The 19,974-nt window shown below is 37.5% G+C and overlaps 3 protein-coding genes across 6 annotated transcripts; 1 reads left to right on the top strand and 2 right to left on the bottom strand.

The window, feature by feature from the left end:
- Window positions 1-2,699: 2,699 nt before the first annotated feature.
- LOC131329244 (COP1-interacting protein 7) lies at window positions 2,700-9,076 on the top strand. Of its 4 annotated transcripts, none has more exons than XM_058362340.1 (9): window positions 2,700-3,122; window positions 3,235-3,411; window positions 3,975-4,099; window positions 4,290-4,342; window positions 4,476-4,489; window positions 4,598-4,750; window positions 4,932-5,170; window positions 5,665-7,394; window positions 7,710-9,076. In XM_058362340.1, exons 1-9 carry the CDS (start codon window positions 3,064-3,066, stop codon window positions 8,682-8,684), a joined length of 3,525 nt encoding a protein of 1,174 aa, XP_058218323.1. In that variant the 5' UTR covers window positions 2,700-3,063; the 3' UTR covers window positions 8,685-9,076. The 4 variants fall into 4 exon arrangements, with proteins under 4 accessions (XP_058218323.1, XP_058218322.1, XP_058218320.1 ...); XM_058362339.1 differs by having other exon boundaries at window positions 4,287-4,342; XM_058362337.1 differs by having other exon boundaries at window positions 4,287-4,342; window positions 4,437-4,489.
- Window positions 9,077-9,458: 382 nt separating this feature from the next.
- On the bottom strand, window positions 9,459-12,048 carry LOC131328721 (uncharacterized). The gene is made up of 4 exons (XM_058361627.1): window positions 11,978-12,048; window positions 10,528-10,660; window positions 10,330-10,436; window positions 9,459-10,239 (listed from the first exon to the last, which is right to left on the bottom strand). Exons 1-4 carry the CDS (start codon window positions 12,046-12,048, stop codon window positions 9,459-9,461), a joined length of 1,092 nt encoding a protein of 363 aa, XP_058217610.1.
- Window positions 12,049-13,986: 1,938 nt separating this feature from the next.
- LOC131329243 (uncharacterized) lies at window positions 13,987-15,781 on the bottom strand. The gene is made up of 3 exons (XM_058362336.1): window positions 15,587-15,781; window positions 15,105-15,237; window positions 13,987-15,014 (listed from the first exon to the last, which is right to left on the bottom strand). Exons 1-3 carry the CDS (start codon window positions 15,670-15,672, stop codon window positions 14,874-14,876), a joined length of 360 nt encoding a protein of 119 aa, XP_058218319.1. The 5' UTR covers window positions 15,673-15,781; the 3' UTR covers window positions 13,987-14,873.
- Window positions 15,782-19,974: the final 4,193 nt, after the last annotated feature.

Raw genomic sequence — 19,974 nt, 5'->3', positions numbered from 1 at the left:
GGTTTTTTCCAATTTTTTTTTTTTTGGGAGCTTCAGTCAATATCTTCTAGTATTTCTCCCAAAAAAAAGTTAGCTTTCTCTCGACATCCAACAATACTCCGTACATTCTCATCGATCACTCTCCCCGACCACATTCTCTCGCCTATGTGAGAGAGCTGTGATCGTTAGGAGTTTTCCTAGAGTTCTTATCGAATTCCTTAACATATGCCAATTCTAATGGATTAAAATAGAATCGAAACTAGAGTAAAGTTGTGGGAATCTGAAAGGGTATATACCTATGGATAATCATGCCCACATGGACAGCTTTGTTGACATTTAAAACAAATTTAACTCAACTCCATTATGAATTTTCGTCAACACGCTAATCCATCACATTTTTTTAATTAGGTCTCATTCCATTCCTGGAGGTGTATAGTATTTAGGTGTATGTGGGGCCCATTATGTCAACGGTTGATATATGACGTTCACGTTACACGAAGAACGTAAATTATCAAAGAAATTATACTCCCTCCGTCCCTAATTAACTGTCCACGTTACTATTCCGGACATTTTAAAAAATCATTTATATCTTCCAAAGTATAATATTTTTTATATGCAATATGGATCTTGTTTGATAGATCTCGATTGATTCTATTAAACAAAATTTTGAAAATTATGAAAAATAGTATAAATTAAAAGATATAACTCATTTTAAAAAATTTGAAAAAAGTGAAAGTGGACAGTTAATTAGGGACGGAGGGAGTAGTAATCAACCTTGCGTTTCTTTAATTATCATACACAAATCCTTAGCTCTTCTTTTTTTTTTTTATAACCGGATGTCCGGACCGGCTTGAGAGCACCTCGACTAATTCCAGGGCTCTGAAGGTAACTACCGAGCATAACCTTAGTGGCCTCAAGGTTTGAAATATTTGACCTCCGTGAGAATGGAACTTGTGACCTTATGGAGGAGCACTTATCCTGAGCTTTTACTTGAGCATCTCTGATCTTTGCTTCAAATTTGGAGATGTCAACATTTTAAAAATGCTAAAGTGGCAATTTGACACACATAACATTGTTCCTCCAACCATGGTTTCAAATTTGCCCTGAAGACCTAAAAAAAATTCCAAATGTTTTCTTTTTTTGGTAATTCAATAGGCCACTTTTACATTTGACACTCGATGCCCATGTCGAAGCAAATTGGATGTCTTCAAAATTCAAATACATGAAGGATTTGACTTCCATTTGAAGGTAAGATTGGAGAGAAATTTTGACAAGTGAAGTTCCACATATATATATATACCATTGAAAATATTCAAGTACTATCTTTCATCTTCCAACTTCTTGGAGAATTAATCCATTTGCTAATTAACGGATAGGATTAATTGAGAAATAAGCACTGCATTAATTATGACAAGAAAAACGTCGACATTAATCTATGTGGAAGTGGTTGCAGTTACAAATTAGCAGTCGTGATTGAAATCATTTGAGAAATTTAAGCTGAAATTAATTAAAGATATGTGGACCCCATTAATTAAGTACGATCCCATTAATTCTCAGATGGGTGGTTAGTCATTTTCATGATAGAATAAGAGTCATACCAAATCCAGCTAAGATATAGTAAGGTAGAGTGTTTTCTCTCATAGGCTAGCTAATCATATGCCCCCACAAGATGTTACGCGTCGCCGCCATACAATTGACTTGCCTTTTGTCAAAATTCAAGACATTTAATTTCCTAAAACCTTTTTGTATCTATTTGTATCTATTGTGTTTATAAATCGGAAATGGAGTGGGTGTTGTGCAGGGAATGCAGTGCACCATCCGAACTCAACTGTGTCTAATACAGCAAAACAGAGTTGTGAAAGCTACCAGCAATCCAAACTCTGCTGTGATTGCAACTTCTCAACCTGCTAGTATTTTGCACAAGAGGAACACATACACACATGGATGGCTGAAGAACCATCACAACCAAGGCATTATAGCACAATATTTTTCTTCCTATTGGTTTTTCCCTTTTCTATCTTGATACAATGGATCATCTTTAGTAATTGTTTCCCACGAAAAATCTTTTCGGTCATATACTCGCTATGTGGTGCTCCCATAATAGCGGTCATTTTCTGGTACAAACGGTAATTTAATCTAATTTGTTCTGCAAATAAATTAGACACAAAAGAAAAGACCCACAAAATATTAAACTGCTTGAATTTGAGTTGGACCTGTACATGGTGGTGGACCATGAGAATAGAGTGCATGGTACTGCAGACAATCAAGGTACTTCTTTAATTTATTTTTATTTATGGGTAAAAAGAGGCCATAGGGAAATGCCATGTTGCAATCAGATGGGCATAGATGCTTAGAGTACAAGTGTCTAAAAGACCAAAAATGATTGGCTACACATTATTCGAAAGTACACTGCGAAAATGAACTCAACCCCCAAATTTCCAGGGAAGGTTCTAGTTTACGGTTGTCTATTACTTGTAGGAATTTTGAGAATTTGGTTTTTACGGATTTGACTTCTTTGTGGTTAGCGTTTTAATCGCAGATTGTTAAAAGACTCCGATATATAATATTTAGAGTTTGTTTCATCGGTCAATGTCCTTAACAAATTCAGGCTATTAATTATCGAGACAAATTATATGCGACTAGCTACTTCTTACCGTCTAAGTTTGGACGGTAAATAAGCCGGACCGGACCCAATACTATTCACTCATCAACAGTGACGGCCAAGCAAACAGTGTCATGAGCATTAGAGAGAGAGAGAGAGAGAGCACGCTCTCCGTTCACTTCAACAACAAGATTGAAAAAAGAAAAGAAACGACCGCTCAACTAACCATTTCAACTCCTCTCTCTCTCTCTCTCTCTCTCTCTCTCTCTCTCTCTCTCTCTCTCTCATCCTGGGATTCATCCCACTCTCTCCCCACATAGAGAGAAGAGAGGGAGAGAGGTGGCGGCATTTCCTTGGGTACCCACATTTGAATCCTCAAATCCTCCCCACTGTCACCCCCTCCACAATCACTTCCTCTGCTTCACCAAATCCTTCCCAATGTGAAGAGGTGAAACGAAGGCTCAAACCTTTCAGTCCTCAGAATGGATCCAAGAACCCGTCTCGATAACGCCCTGTTTCAACTCACACCAACCAGAACCAGGTAATGCGCTGTTCCTCTTACTACGAAGCAAATAGTCTACAATTTACAAGGCTTTTAGTTTAGTCTCTGTTTTCTTTTTTGTTTCTCTTCTTACAATTGCACGTGAAAAAAGATGCGATCTGGTGATTTTTGCCGGCGGTTCGAGCGAGAAACTTGCCTCTGGATTGCTTGAGCCGTTCCTTTCGCATCTGAATTACGCTAGAGATCAGATTCGGAAAGGCGGCTATTCAGTTACTCTTCAGCCGCCATTGGCCTATTGCCCTTGGTTCACCAAAGCCACTTTACAAAGGTAACAATTACCCACTTTTTGCTGTTTAGATTTTGGTGACTTTCGGTGGTATTATTTACTTTTAGAGAGTTTAACTTTTTGTCAAATTTTTTGGTCAATCATTCGTCTCGACAAGATGTAAAAAGTATGAGAATACAATATGAGGTTGAAAAAAGTTCAATAAAAGGACAATTAAGATAGCTGTTTCGAACATTTTTTTTTTGTTTTTAGCAACATTTTTTTTGGTTTTTTCATAGAGTAATTTTTTACTTTTTAGACTCCTTCCATCGAGATGAATGATTATTGCAAACAAAAATTCAAAACAAAGTACGAACAAAGTACCAAAACAAAAATTTAGAAAGGAATGTGTGCCTATGTTGTGTTGCTAATTCACTTTAACGACCTTCAGCTCTGTAGTTTTTTCGTTTATTCAGCATTGTTTCATTAGAACTTGAGATGGTGTGTTTTTTACATTGAGGTCCAGTTGCTATGCCATTGAGCTCAATGAAATTATTGCAATAATAGCTATTGTTAATTTGGCTGCTAATCGTATTTGTCTTTTTTCATTGCGCTATGGCACTCAGATTTGTGAGGTTTGTTAATTCCCCCGAGGTTCTTGAGAGGTTTGTTACGATAGAGAGGGAGATTTCTCAGATTGAGAGTTCGATTCAATCTAATGAACGCGCAGCTGTCACATCAGAGACAGAAGGTATAGATGAAGATGATTTTTCGAAGTGATGTCTTTATACAAGGATTCTTTACTTTACAATTGGGAGAATGCTTGTGTTCATTTGTAATCGGAGATCTTCGTTATCATAAATTGCAAGCATTTGGTTCTTTATTGCTCTAGATTGATGCCCCGCATTGTTTGTTAGTAATCACAAATTTTGAATTAGCAGGAAACGTCTCGGTAGTGGATGATTACACAAAGAAATCAACTGCTTCCTCTAAGGTATGCATTAATTTGTACAAATGTCAAATGGAATATTATCGCTTTTTGAAGTTTATTCACGAAGTTTAACTTTATCTGTAATGCTGGATTTAAGTCGAAAGTTGAAGCCAATGGAGGCAGTGATGCTTTACAGGAAGAAAGTTCCAAGTAAGAAGTCATCTTGTGCTTGGTCATGTCTATTGAGTTCATAGATGAATTGACTAACGATGCCTCTATCTTGACCTGAAATATTTCTGTGTGGCTTGTGATGAGCAGGGTTCGTCTTCAACGTGTTCTGGAAACTCGGAGGGTGGTTCTCGGGAAAGAGCAGGCTATGGCCTATGCCCGTGCTTTAGTTGCAGGGTTTGAGGTGGACTGCATAAACGATCTCATATCTTTTGCTGATGCTTTTGGAGCTTCACGTTTAAGGTATGATAACGGTGATGACTATGTTATTAGCACGCTAGCAAATAGACCGACTTTTGAAATCATCATGTTCATCGTGCTCCTTAGCTGATTTTTGGTTTCTATTTAATTTTCTTGGATTTGTTGTACCCATATTTCATCTTTTGGCCTGGATTTTCTTAATGTCTATTTCCTGTTTATTTAGGGAAGCCTGCATAAAGTTCATGGAATTATGCAAGAAAAAGAACGATGACAGGCTGTGGATGGATGAACTAGCAGCAATGCAGGCATACTCTCACTCTGAGTTCCCATACTTGGCAAACTCCGGAATCGTTCTTGCTGGTGAAGATAATGACCATAGTCAAGGAATCGTGATGAATGTCAATAACATTGGGCTTTCTTCTGACTCAACCTTGAGTCATGAAAGTTTAGACACTCACCAAGGTATTTCGAATAGTTCTCCTTCCGGCCTATCTAATTTCTTGGCTTTGTGATCTCTGTCGCATGAATTCTTCTATATCAAGTCAATTAGCTTTGCCAGTGATGTTGGAGATTCTGTTTGACAGTAGATTTTTCTCTCAACCATTCAAGATTCACTTTTTCCATAGTGCACTTCCAGAGTAGCTGGTGTGAAATGCTGGAGTTGATTTCATGTGAAAAGGAAGAGCTCCATTTGCAAAAATGCATGCGAGATCTGGCATATGACACCACCAGTACTTTATTTGAAATAGAGATAACTACTGCTTTTATGAAACTGCACCGATATCTTGTAAGGTGTAACCTGTATCATAGGTTTAAAGTCATCCAATAAGATACAAATGGGAAGAGTGAACTCAGGTTCTGAAAGAAAATGATTGTAAGACTTCCCTAAATAAAGTTGTGTGGAGTGTCTGTTCGTTAATTGTTTGGTTTCTCATGTTCATAAATATGTTGGGCAGATAAGAGCTTGCCAAGATCAGCTCCGGTACAATCGACAGATGGGAAGCCGCAAGTACCAATGTCATGGCTAAACCATGTTCCTCCATACATGCACAATTTTCCGGGTCATCTGTTTCAACAGATGACCCCGTATCAAGGGTACCCATTTCCTGGTATGCAAGTACCCCCTCCATATTATCCAGGAAATATGCAATGGCCACCAAATATGGAAGGTTCCAGCTTGGGTCTTGATCAGGAACCACGTGATCACCGGCATCGCCAATCATATTCGAGGAAGAAAGAAAAATCTTCACATGTAAAGCGATCACAAAATACAGAACAAGATGATAACACTGAGCCCAGTGATTCCAATTCTGTGAGTGATTCTTCCGTTGAGCAGATAGATAGGAAAAGGCATGCGAAAAGGTCATCAAGAAAAGTTGTTATTCGAAACATTAATTACATCACTTCAAAGGGAGATGGAGGAAAGGGCAGTGCCTCCGAAGATAATTCATTTGATGAAAATGAACTCAAGGAAGAAGATTCTTTTAAGCATCAGGTAGAGGAGGCTGTTGGTTCTTTGGAGAGACAACGTAAATCAAACTCGCATAGTAAAAAGAAACGAAATGGGATCAGACACCATAGTATTGTGAATGGATCAAATAATGCTGGCGAACAAGATAATGAGAATTTGAATGCTAATGTTTCTAAAGGAGATAAGAGAACTGAGAATTGGGATATTTTCCAGAATCTCCTTATGAGGGAAACAGATTCGAGATCTAATGATACAATTGAGAGCTCCAGGGAAGGAATAGCATTTGAACTTAACGTGGACTCTGAGAAAGTGACGAAACCTCATGCTTCAACTGATTCCTTTATTGTTACTGACATGGGTAGAAGTAACGAGCGTAAAATCCATGCGGAGAGCTTTGAAGTCAGTGATACCGTTCGGCCAATTAGCAAGACAAGAAACAGCACATATGAGGAGGAGTTGTTATATTCACAGGGAACTGAAAAATCAAAAAGCCACTCTCGGGCTATTTTATCTGATTTTGGAACTGAATCTTCTGTCATCAAGAGCCAAAAAGGAGAAGATTGGTTCCCTGGTAACCAACCGGATAACTCAGCAACTTTGTATCAAGGTGCACACCAAAATAAATTTGATGGAGATTACATTAACCTACGTGTGGTTGATCAGTCTCAGATTGAGAAGAATAAGAAAGACGTTCTTGTCGATGATTCCTTCATGGTTCAAGCTCGTCCTATGGACAATGACCAATTGGACTCTCAACCGAAGATGGACTTATATTTGGTCTCAGACATTGCTGGAGCTACCCAACAAAGTATAAGCTTTCCAAATAATTCACAAGAGAAGGTTGAAACTGCTGGTATCTCTGAACCAGATGACCTATGCATGGTACTTGGACGGAATTCAGACGGGCAGCAAGTTGTGGTGTCTTGGAATCCCGAAATAGATTATGGAAACATCAATTCATTGGCAGAATCTGTTGAAAGACTGCCCAAGGGGGAACCAGCCAATGGTGTTGATGTCGCTAAGGAGTCCTCTTCTAGTAAAGGAACCAAAAGTAAAGCTAATAGAGCACCTGGAGGAAAAGCTTCGAGTAAGGAAGCAACGGCTAAAACCTCAGTTGGGTCTCTTGGAAGGAGCAGATCGGAGATCATATCAAGGAGTACAAAACAAACATCTTCTGGAAGCAGAACTGTGAGTCAGAAGAGCAAATCTGAGAAGGTATTAAAAGAACATATAGTGAGTGACTGATCATCCAATATTATTACCTTCATTCCACTGCATTTCCGGAACTTTCAAAAAAGTCTATCATACGCATATTTTGGGGCTTACATGAAATGGTGTACAAACTTTTAGTAAGTGTGATGGCATCATTTTATCCAATGCATCCAGGCATTGGATTGCATGACTTGTGTCTTGAAGTTCTATTGGAATAATTCAATGTCTTTGGATGCATGAATCTCCTAAGTTGCATGTCTTTATGATATTATTCATTTGTGCATGTTTATTATCCCTTGATTACTTTCGTGCGTGCAGGAAGAAGAAAAAAGGAAGATAATGGAGGAATTACGAATTGAACGTCAAAAGAGAATTGCTGAAAGAAGTGCTGCAAGTGGTCACAATCCAGCGACAACTAAGAGGACCTCCAAAGGGAATAAGACAGAAGTAATTTCCATGAAGAATGAGAAGCCGAAACTTCAGTCCCCAGAGAAGGAGATGGAGAAGTTACAAAAGCCCGTTCTGAAGACTTCCACCATAGACCGTCTAGCATCGGCAAAGGTGACTCACAAGTTGCCATCAACTGAACTCAAATCCAGCCAACCTAGAAAAGCAATCTCTAAGGCTTATGGCACTGAGAACAAGAAACTGGGTACTGAGAAGGTCAAACATTTGGATAAAAAAGAAAGCCCCAGTAAATCAAATGGATCACTATCTGCTGCCTCTGTTGCCCATAGTAAAACGGATGGTGATAATCTCATACTAGCATTACCGGCCACTGAACTTGCAACTCAACCTTCTGATGCCATTGATGGCTCTAAAAACATTGAACAGGTACGTAGAATGTCCTCAATTGAAGAAAATGGAGACAAGGATCTGCCCAGTGAGTCTTTGGAGGATAAGATCTATAGAACGAATTCACCTAAGGGGAACTTTTCCATGCCTATTCAAGATCATTCTGCACAACTGGATTATGTGAAAGGTGATAATCACTCAACAGCTTCTAATGGCCGTGCTCAATTTTCCCCTGAAGTCACTGTACATTTCTTTCCATCGTCACCTAAGAAAGCTTTGAGCACTGCTACCTTGCCCATTGGTAAGAATAATGTGGCAAAGGAACAATTTGATATCTCACCTGGACTAACTGTCATACAAGTGGCAACACCACCACCAGAAGATGAAATGACCACACTTAACCACTCCCGGAAAAAGTGGAACAGTGGTGAGCACTCTCCTAAAGCTATGAAAGGGTTCAAAAAACTTCTCTTTTTTGGTAGGAAAAACTTCTCCTAAAGCGATGTTGATACTTGCTTGATGCTCATGTTTACACACCGCTTCATTATTCCCCCAGCTTCAAGAAATGGAGGAAGAGCAAAAGTCACCTCTGAAATTGATGGATTGTCAAGCCAATGCATATCTTTTGGCTGCCACGGACAATAAGGCATTGAGTGTTGCTGCCATTGAGTTTTCGTAGTTAGTGAGCTTGCAAGCATTTTTTGTTGAGTATGTTGAATTCCGAATGGATATCCCCTGAGAATCTATTTGTATTATATGTTAAATCATGTAATTCTTATCTTTGTTTCTGTGAAACCCCTGTAATGTCCATTATGTACAGTAGAAACTTCATTCTTCCTTTGTGTATTATTTGGTTCTGTGCAGCTATTTTGAAACAATTTTTTACCTCCTGGTTGGTTTGTGTACTGAATCTTGAGAATTTGCAATTTGGACGTCCCTTTAATCCTATTTGTCCCTTATCTTTCCTTGGTATATGCTGCTTTATTGAACAGTCTTGTTATGTCCTGAATCAGGAGGAATGGCAATGTTTGATGTGTGGAGATTCCTTAAACGAATCGTGCCAACAAATTCAAAGCCATATTTGTGGCTCGTTGGTTTCCTTACTGGCAGTGGAGTGATAACATCTGCTGCAATATCCAAATAGAATTTTCTCAACAATAGTCCATGTATTAAATCTCCTGAGAAACTGATTATCTACAATGCTATCAAACATTGCTGAAAGAACAATTACAGCGTCAAATTTATGGCACAATCTAGCGACAGAAAAACAAATCAAAACCACCGCATCCACTTACGAGGAGTTCTGTCATTGGGATTGCTCTTCTTATGCTCTTCCTTGTATTCGGTGAATGTGGCCACTAATTCATCATAGTCTGGAAGCTTTGGGTGTACATTGGTCGAATGAGAACTCAAAGAGTCATTTCGTAAAAGTCTTCTTCCACTATGAGTCCTGCGCAATGAAACGCCTAATTTCTTCAATATGGTTTGATTTTTCATTTTGTTCTTATGACTTGGCCCATCTAGTTTTCCATACGTCCCATCTGTTTTGACTGAAGCATCGTGTCTCTGTGATGATGTGTTCTTCCCATTACACTTATAAATCAAACTCCCAGGACTGAACATAGAAAATTTCGACCCAATTTTCCACAATGTAGCCTTGACTTTTGAAGCTTCCCTTTGATCTTTCCCCTTGGAATTCAAGGATTCACGTCGTGGCACAGGTTTTTTCTCACCCTTGGAATTCACGGATTCACGTTGTGGCACAGGTTTTTTCTCACGCATTTGATCAGGCCTCATGGGGATATTGTACTCTCTAGCTATTTCCATAGTCATTTCAATCTTCACATCGTTTGATAGTGATTTACTTCCAAGGTTGTACTTCATTTGGGTGTTCACGAAATTCCCAGGTTGTAATTTCACATTTGTTCTCTCAAAATCAGCACCAAAATGCTTTTTGAACAGCATTCTTATCTGGTGTAGCTGCGGTAATTCGCCACATCTTGAGGCAGCATATACCAAACTTGAAACTGCTTCAACAACTTCATAAGACAACCTACTCCAACCATCAGTGATCAGACAGAACATAAAAAACAGTCATTAAAAAACAGAAATTCCACGTTTGTGATGAATCAGGAATGCATACCTCTTGCGGCTGCTAATTTCACCGAGATTGGTATGGACAGTGTGACTAAATTGGCCAATTTGACCATACGCAGACAATACACACTCGTTATTATGCAGCTTATTAACCTATATTTCGGGACAAAATATTTTGGGATGTCAACAGATTGCATGAAATGGAAGAACAATTTATGTGTGTAGCTCAAGTGAGAACTGGTACCCTGGCTATAGCATCATCATATTGGCCAGACATGAGTAGTTGAGCAATATCAGCTCGTGATTGCCTTATAATTGCCGCTCTCCTATTCTTCTGAATATACAGTTGAGTTCGAGCTTCGTTGATCAAGTTTTCACTGAACAATACAATAGATGCAACTGGTGAATACCTTTTAGGTGCGTATATAAGAATCTTGTTTATTTTAAGGAAACAATTTAACAGTTGAAATCAATAAAGTGGTAAACCTTGGTTAACAAGTCAAAGACTTAGAACAATAACAGCTTATAGTTTATACTACTCAAAACAATCAATCATCTAAAAGTATCAAATCAAATCAAGTTATTTGGCTCTACATGTGTCGAAAAAATATTTCGACTTGCCGAGAGGCCTTCGGCTCAACGGCGTCAAGGGTGCACTTGAGTGCTCGGAGGAGGAGGTCAGGAGTTCAACTCCTCCTCCAAAGCGTTAATCTAACTTTTCTAACAATACTAACTTTCACTGATCCAAAAATAGTATTGAGACATAATGGATTTACAGACATATCAAGAGGAGAAATTTATGGAGAAACACAGAAGTCTAGCACCAAAAGAAACAAGGAAAGGTAAAACTAGCATTATGTGTGTTTTTATTTTTGTACCAATTTTTCCTCCATCTTGAATCTTTGATCTTTCCAAACACATCTATTACCAGTGTTTCCTTCTTTATCATCATCACAGTTGCCCTTGGGAATCCAAAGAAGAAGAAGGAGATGGAAAGCAGATAACACAAAACCAAAAAGACTATGACAGGTCAGACTGGAGGAGATAACAAGGTCTCATAAGTCTACCCACAAATGTGACACACACGCGTATATATAGATGTATATTGAACCTTAATACTTGGTCACAATTTCATTTTTATTAACACAGAAAGGAATATACTATAGTGATACTAGGATTATAATAGTACATTAACAATGGCCCTGGAGAACTGTAAAAGCTCCAAATGTAAATCGTTACGGATACTATATGGTAATACCAAAAGATATGGATCTGGATGAAACAAGTGTCCCTTAATTATTTACACTATCTGATTTAAACCTATTTAATTAATCTAATGATATATTGCTTTTAAAAATAAATGATTTTTGAGTAATACTTTTTATTGCTTCCATATGGTATGAGTTAGTTTTGATTTTTCCCCTATTCTTTCCCATTCATTTTTTAAGTTGTTATAAGCATTACATATGTTTACAAGTCAACCCTGACCAAATCAACAACAACCTTAAAAAAAAAGAAAAAGAATGATTTTGTTGCATCAAGAACATGTCTACGCCGTGCATACTATATAATAACGCAAAATTCATGAGTAGTGCTTTGGACGCGACAATTGACACTTAATTCCTCGTAGTTGTTGAAAAAAAAATCAGTTTTCTTTAAAGGTGACTTGAGTAATGTTGATATATATAATTCACATGAACTCTTTCGAAAACATCTCTTTCGCCAGTCCAGTGCATTCGGTGTAAACATTTTTGGGGGCTTCCATGGAATGGTGTGCAGACTTTTAAGGCCTAGTAAGTGTGATGTCATCGTTTTATCCAACGAATCCAGCTGCTGGATTGTCTCTTTGGATGCATAAATATCCTAAGTTGCATGTCTTTATGATGTCACTCATTGATGACTCTGAAAATATTTAGCAAGAGTTCCATAGAATGTTCTCAATTGAGAAAAAATGGAGATAAGGATCTGCCAGGAGAGTCTTTGGAGGATAACTGTTAGAACTTTGGTTCACAAATATCATTTTATAACAAGAATCATTGGACTACATGATCGCAAAGACACAAATAAGAAAAACATGAGAGTACGAAAATAGTGAAAGTAGGAAAGATGTTGCCTGTGAGATTGAGAGTCGTGTAGTCACTGTCTTAAGGCTAATATTCCTCCCCTCGTGAAGGTTCCACCGGAGTGTACTAGCCCCAAGATTAAACCCAAGCGCTCACAAGCATTCCTCATCCGATGTTCACGACCACCGAGAGGTTTGAACGAGTCACGAACCGAGTTGCCCAATCAACATAGAAAATATAGAAAATAGAATGTGAACTTTCACACAAACATATTTGTATCTCTCTTTTTGTACATCTCTAAGAACATGAGTTTTTGTCTTTTCTATTTTTTTCTCTTAATTCCCTTATATGAGATACACATATATATAGGAGTAATAACCATTAATATAGAGATAATGATAGAGCATAAATACTCTTTATTTTGTAATCAATATTTCAATACTACATTAATATTGTAACGGTAAAACACTAAAGGTGAGGAGTTAATACTAATATTTATTTTATTAAAAATATTCCAACAATAACATCTGTGGTAGGAATCCCCTAAGGGGAACTTTTCCATGCCTATTCAAGATCGTTCTGCACAACTGGATTATGTGAAAGGTGATAACGAGTTGACAGCTTCTAATAGCCGTGCTCAATTTTTTCCTGAAGTTACTACATTTCTTTCCATCATCACCGAAGAACTTGCACACTGATAAGGCTATGGGGCGAAGGAACCATTTGATATTCTGCCTGGACTATCTGTCGTACAAGTGGAAACACCACCAACAGTCACAAGAGGATGAAATAATGACACCTAACCACTCACGGAAAAAGTGGAACAGCGGTGAACACTCTTCTAAAGCTACAAAAGGATTCAAAAAGCTTCTCTTTTTTGGTCGGAAAAGCAGGAAGTAGCCAACTAGTTCAAGGTACGGATCAATGTTGATGCTGGCTCGAATGCTTATGTTTACACTTTACACACCACTTCATTATTCCCCTGCTTCAAATTGCAGAAGAAAAGGAAAACCTACCCACAGAAATTGATAGATTGTCAAGCCAATGCATATGTCTTTTGGTTGCCATGCACAATAAGGCATCGAGTGTTGCTGCCATGAGTTGTCGTAACCATTTCTGAGTGTGAAAGTTAGTGAATTTGTAAGCACTTTTTGTTGAGTACATTGAAATCCGAATGGATATCCCCTGAGAATTTGTTTGTATTATATGTAAATCATAATTCTTATCTTTGTTTTTGTATTTGTATGCCCCTGTAATGTCCATTGGTACAACACAAGCTTTTTTCCTCCTTTGCTTATTATTTGGTTCTGTTCAGGAACTTGTCTTATGACTATTTTTAGCCCTGTGCAGCTATATCCGAATAATTTGTTCCTCCTGGTTTGTGTACTGAATCTTAAGAATTCGCAATTTGGACATGCCCTTAATCTCATATACTCTTACTTCCTTGGTATATGCTGCTATATTGAACAGCCTTGTTATGTGCTGATCATCAGGAACGGTAATGTTTGATCTGCGGAGATTGTTTAAATGAATCTTGGCAATAAATTCAAAGCCGTATATGCGGATCATTGGTTTCCTAACTTACTGGTAAAGGAGTTATAACATCTGCTGGAAGTATCTACTGAAAAGAATCCATTTTTACAATTTCCCAAGAAACAAATTACAGATAATGTTATCGACAATGGTTGAAAGAAAAATTATAGCATCCAATCGGTGGCACAATCTAGTAACAGAAAAACGACTCAAAACCGCCCCTTCTCCTTACGAGTAGTTCTGTCATTGGTATTGCTTTCCTTGTACTCTGAAAATGTGGCCACTAGCACATCATAGTCTGGAAGCTTTGAGTGTGCATTGTTTGACTGAGACTCCGAGTCTTCATTTCGTAAAAGTCCTCTTCGACTATGAGTCTTGGGCCTTGAGAGGCCTAGTTTCATCAACATGGTTTGATCATTCATTTTGTTCTTACGACCTGATCCATCAAGTTGCGCATATGCCCCATCTGTTTTTATCGAAGCATCATGTCCCTGTGGTAAATCATTATTCCCTGTACACATACGCATCAAACTCCCAGGATCGAACACAGAAAATTTCAACCCAATTTTCGAGAACTTAGCCTTGGTTTTTGAAGGCTGCCTTTGATCTTCCCCATTGGTATTTGGTATCCAAAGATTCATACTGTGGCACAGGTTTTTCCACAACAATTTGATCAAGCTTCAGGGGGATGTTGCACTGTCTGGCTATTTCGGTTATGATTTCAACCTTCTCATCATCTGATAGTGATTTGTTTCCAAGGTTGTACTTTAATTTGGTGTTCACAAAATTCCCATGTTGTAATTTTACACTTGTTTTCTCAAAATCGGCACCAAAATGCTTTTTGACCAGGATTCTTATCTGGTGTAGCTCCGGCAATTCGCCACACTTTGAGGCAGCAAATACCAAACTTGAAACTGCTTCAACAACTTCATAAGTCAACCTACACACGAACCATCAACCAAAACATATAAAACAGTCATTAAACATCAAAAACTCAACAAATGTTATGATCAATCAGCAACGCATACCTCCTCCGGCTGCTAATTTCATTGACATTGGTAAGGAAAGTGTCACAGAATTTCTCAATTTGACCGTATGCAGACAATAGACACTCGTTCTGATGATGTTGGTCAACCTATATTTTGTGACAAAAAAATGTTAAAATGTCAATAGATCGCACGAAATGGAAGTACTATTTACATGTAGCTCAAGTGAGAACTCTTACCCTGGCTATAGCACCATCATATTCGCCAGACATCAGTAGTTGAGCAATGTCGGCTGTCGATTGCTTTGTGATTGCCTCCCTCCGAACCTTCTGAGTGTACAGTTGACTTCGAGCTTGTTTGATCAAGTTTTCGCTGAACATCACAAAGGATACAACAGGTGAATATTTTGTAGGTGCACATATAAGAATCTTGTTTGTTTTATGGAAAAGAACATTATAAGTATTGAAAGTCAAATCAATCAAATGGACTGGACTTAGACCAACAACCGTTTGTTCACTCCCAGAACCTTCCCCCCCTCTCAGCACGGTTTCTTACAAGTTCTCTCTCTACTTACTACCCCAGAAACCTCCCTCAAAACTTTTACCGAACAAGTCATTTTACAGACATGTTAAGGAAATATAGAAATAGAGAAGCAGAAGCCTAGCTAGCACCAACAGCAACAAGGAAACGTAAAAGTTGGTGTTATGGGTGTGTTTTGTACCACTTGTTCCTCCATCTTGAATCTCTTATCCGTCCGAACACATCTATTACCAGTGTTTCCTTCTTTATTATCACCATAGTTGCCATTGGGAATCCTGAGAAGAAGGGGGAGGAGGTGGTGGAGGTGGAAGTGGAGGAGGAGATGGAAAGCAAATAAGACAAAATGGCTATGGAGGCTGAGACTGGAGGAGATAGTAAGGTCTAAGACTACCAAAAGTGTAGCACGTATATATATTGAACCTAAATATTCGGTCTTGACTTAGTATATTAACAAAAATACGATTATTTTGTTATTTTTAAGACAAACGACTAATTCTATGCTGATATTAAACTTACATTAGAGCATCTCGTAGAGAGGTAGTAAAACCTGAACGGGGACTACATTTAAAAAAACCATGTCAACAAAACGTGCTCCAAGGGAGGTAGCGCTTGCTACACCCTATACCCCTCTTTCTCTGTCTCTCAAAGTTTGAAGACTTGGAAGGGGCTCTTTCAAACTGTCATCTCATCAAATCTATTACTAATTAAGATTGGTGAACTAATTAATTTCTTTAGCAAAGTGGATCCTTTAAAATTAAACAAGTAATAAAAAGAACTGCCTTGTTCAGTTTGGTTTTTGGAAAAAAATTTCCAACTCATTACCCTACTTTCAATCATTACTCTTCATCTATTATCCCTATCTTCAATCATTATTCTCATTTATCTCTCTATCTCTCTCTCCACTCATTACCTCTACTTTCAATCATTATTCTATTTCTCTCTTCACTCATTACCCCAAAAAATTCCTCAAAAACTCATTCAAACACAGCATAATGTTTGAAGAGCCCCGTAGGGTGGACTTGTTGCAAGCGACTCTTCAACTTGCCACATGTGTATAGAACCAATATATGGTGTAAAATTGTACTACCTCCCTTGAAGATGCTCGTTGTAACTGAGAGTGGCCTGTAAAAGCTCCAAGTGTAAATAACTACTGGTGTTAAATTAAAAAAGATATGGATCTGGATGCAACAAGTATCTCTTAATTTTTTATAATTTCATAAACTCCAAATAAAAGTTCCTAATGACATGTCTCTGATCGTCATGTAAGATGCCTTCGGCCAACTGAAAAAGTCAAACCCACAGATGTTGACTCCCACCTCGATGTTGGCCCAACGGAAGGAGTGAATAAATGGAAGGAGTCAACATGGAGGTGGGCAGTGAAGCTATGGAAGTGGAAAAAGGAGATGAAATCATGGATGAGGTGGTGGAGGCTTTGAAACAATCCATCTTAATCAGTTTTTAGTTTTTCTAAATCATGCCCGAACCAAGCTACTAAAAAAACCGGAACCAATTAAACCGCCAGTTCGGTCTGGATATACAGATCGACGGTTTTTTTTCTAACCGCTAAATCGAGCAAATAGAATTGGCTACTGTTTTGATGTCTCCCGTCTTCTTTTACTGCTTGATTTTATGAAGCTGAAGCAAATAAAGTTTCAGCCCCGGAGTTTGGTTTCCTCTTGTCCAGTGAAACCATTGTTGTCGGCATGAGTAATAACTTCCCGAACATGGTCTTAGAGGTGGAAGATGGGGTAGTGAATATGGCCTCGAGACCGTGCCCTTTCAAGGTACAGCTGATCCTCAGAGTAGGCCCTCCAAGTCCGCTATCACAATATGGTATTAGAGCATCCATAATGAAATAATCAAAACCATAGGGTTGCTAAAATTAGCAATATTTCTTCAAAAAAGTGCTCGTAGTGGCATAATCAAACTTAATAACCTTTTAGCAACTTATTAAATTTTGGCTATTGGATAATCAAAACTAGCAACCTTTTGCCAATAACCAAATTTAGTAGTTTCCACATTTTCTCAATCAAGTAGACTCATAACCTTCTCTCTCTCTCTCTCTCTCTCTCTCTCTCTCTCTCTCTCTCTCTCTCTCTCTCATATTTTTAAAAAAAGTTTTTTTTTTTGCAAAAACAGTAAAACCATCTTTTTTTTCAAAAATTGTTATTTCAAAAAAATATATCTTAACTGTTTTTTAAAACTTTTTCCAAAAAGTGTTTTTTTCAAAATAAAAGTTTTCAAAAAAAATATTTTTATTTCTAATAACCTATTTTTATTAGTTTGAAAACTATTTTTAAAAAATTATTTTATATGGTGACAATTTTTAGAGGTTGAAAATGTGATGTGACAAGTTTTGATTATTTAATTTTGATTATGTCATTGTGGAAATCTACATTGCTAACCTTAGCAATCTCTTAAATGAAAAATCAAAATATGATGTGGCAACTTTTGATTATTCCACTGTGGATGCGCCCCATGCCATTATCATTATATTTTTTCAGATCTCCAAGTTGTGGGTTCTGGTTGGTTCAATCCCTTCCAAGGGCAAGGAACTCACCCCAACCCCATTTCACGAGCCTTCAACGCATCCATTTAATTAGTATGGATTTGTACATATGTGAACGTGCGTGTTACAGAGAAGAGATCCCTTCCCCTGCTTAATTTAAAAAGTGATGAATCTAGATAGAGAATGCATCACCAAATTTGCGACACACTATTTTTTTTTTCAAGAAAAATATGTGAGCGCCAATAAGCCAATTAATTATAAAGGAATTTGAGGGAAATAGTTGACCCAGGAGATAAAGTCATGCTCTGGCTTATGTGGGTAATTTTTGCATTTTAAAATGTGCATCACCTCCCCTTAATTTTGGTAGAGTAGAAACTTTTTATATGAAAATAATTTAAGAGTGAAAATAATGGATTTTTTTTTTCTTTTTGGACACAGAATATAATGAATGTTGGCGAGCTATGTGTTGGGGTTTTCCCACGTCGTTGAATGGACTTGGAAAATGGAAAGAAAAAGTTAGTAATTAGCTTGGGACAGTGGAGAGCATTTGATGCGTTTAGTCAATGGCAGTATGTGACTTTACATTGGGTGCTCCAAAGGTCTCCTTCAAAAACCTTCTCGTTGTTCTTTATATATTGTTCATTTCTGCATATATATGGATTCAGGCAGACCGAGAGCACAAAGAAAAAGAGATATATAGTGTGCGAAAGGGCAGCTCCTTCGAGATTTGCCGGGTATACTGGTCGTGAGGTGAGAACAGATTAGATGCATTGGCGGATCCAAGAATTGAATCAAAAGTTTGAAAAATCACAAATTTGATAAAAACAATTCCCAATCAAGCACAAAACTATTTTAAGTCCAAGTTTTAGGGGTTGTAGAGATGCGTTTTTTTACTATATTCAAAAATCACAAATTCACTTCACATGCAAACAACATAAATTTGAAGATATCTAAGCCATAAGATGAAATGACTAGCAATTAAAATAGGAATCAAAGTTGTAAATCTCACAAAACACACATAATTAATGGGCTTTGAAAAATAAATACGAACAATAGAACGATTGACCGTAGATCCATGATCGGGACAAAGAGTTATTTTGATAGATAAAGTTAAGCACATTGATTAAGAAATTATTTTCATACTTTTTGAGAATTTTTAAATGTCAATGGGACACGAAGTGCAATTTTTAGGGTTAAATGGACATCCGATAACATCTATTATTGGATGTCTAGGCACGATAACAATAACATAATACTGTACAAGGATAGATGTGACAGAAAGACACGTATGATACTAGGAGCCGACCTTACCCGGAAAGTGTGCAGGTTCCCTCGTAGCAATCAAAATGGTCGATCAATCCAGACCATGGCTTGGGATTGTATAGATTCTTTTTTTTTTTTAAATTATCAAAACGAATCCTGCCGGCCAAATGTCTTTTTTTAACTTGGATATAAGAATATTTACTACTCCCTCTATTCTAAATTGCATGTCAATTTTTGATATCTGTGCCAATTTCGATTTCTTATATCTTCCAATATGGATTTCAAAAAATATGTAATATTGATCTTGTTTGATAGTTCTCGATTAGTGCTATTATACAAAATTTTCAAACTCATAAAAAACATTATACTGGATTGAAATATATAAGCGATGAAAAATGACACGAGTTTCAAAAATTGTCATCCTTTTTGAAACGGAGGGAGTACTTGTATTGCATCGCTAATGTGTAACATTAATAGTATTACACAGTGTAAAAGTCCTATTGAAATCTTATGATCATATTACAGCATGGACTTGGGGATCCTGCTGGACGTTAGGGTCAGCTCTGGGCAAAAACCACGCCTTTTTGTGCTTGGGAAAGGTCCCCTTTTATGCTTGTTTGTTCCTCGTTTGATACCCATCCGCAAGATATTAATGGTTTTTTGATTATTTTTGGGGCCATTTTTATTTCAGGTCCCATAAAGATGCTTTAAACTGCTAATTCTTTTATAATATTTCTATGGACTCCTGGAAAAAAAAACTAGCTGAATCCATTATCAATAAGAGCTGTTTCAGAATT

The sequence above is a fragment of the Rhododendron vialii genome, chromosome 6a (genome assembly GCF_030253575.1).
Source record: "Rhododendron vialii isolate Sample 1 chromosome 6a, ASM3025357v1".
Classification (NCBI taxonomy): Eukaryota; Viridiplantae; Streptophyta; class Magnoliopsida; order Ericales; family Ericaceae; genus Rhododendron; species Rhododendron vialii.
This window is presented reverse-complemented; position numbering and strand designations above follow the sequence as displayed.

Bases quoted from the DNA above. Each gene is read 5' to 3' on its own strand.
- LOC131328721 (XM_058361627.1), bottom strand. From the start codon at position 12,048: ATGGAAGCCCCCAAAAATGTTTACACCGAATGCACTGGACTGGCGAAA. The intron at 10,437-10,527 runs GTACCAGTTCTC...CCCGAAATATAG, and splicing joins ATGATGATGCTATAGCCAGG to GTTAATAAGCTGCATAATAA. The intron at 10,240-10,329 runs GTATGCATTCCT...TGGTTGGAGTAG, and splicing joins GAAATTAGCAGCCGCAAGAG to GTTGTCTTATGAAGTTGTTG.
- LOC131329243 (XM_058362336.1), bottom strand. From the start codon at position 15,672: ATGGCAACTATGGTGATAATAAAGAAGGAAACACTGGTAATAGATGTG. The intron at 15,238-15,586 runs GTACAAAACACA...TGTGATGTTCAG, and splicing joins TCAAGATGGAGGAACAAGTG to CGAAAACTTGATCAAACAAG. The intron at 15,015-15,104 runs GTAAGAGTTCTC...CACAAAATATAG, and splicing joins ATGATGGTGCTATAGCCAGG to GTTGACCAACATCATCAGAA.
- LOC131329244 (XM_058362337.1), top strand. From the start codon at position 3,064: ATGGATCCAAGAACCCGTCTCGATAACGCCCTGTTTCAACTCACACCA. The intron at 4,100-4,286 runs GTATAGATGAAG...ATTTTGAATTAG, and splicing joins TGTCACATCAGAGACAGAAG to CAGGAAACGTCTCGGTAGTG. The intron at 4,751-4,931 runs GTATGATAACGG...CTGTTTATTTAG, and splicing joins TTTGGAGCTTCACGTTTAAG to GGAAGCCTGCATAAAGTTCA.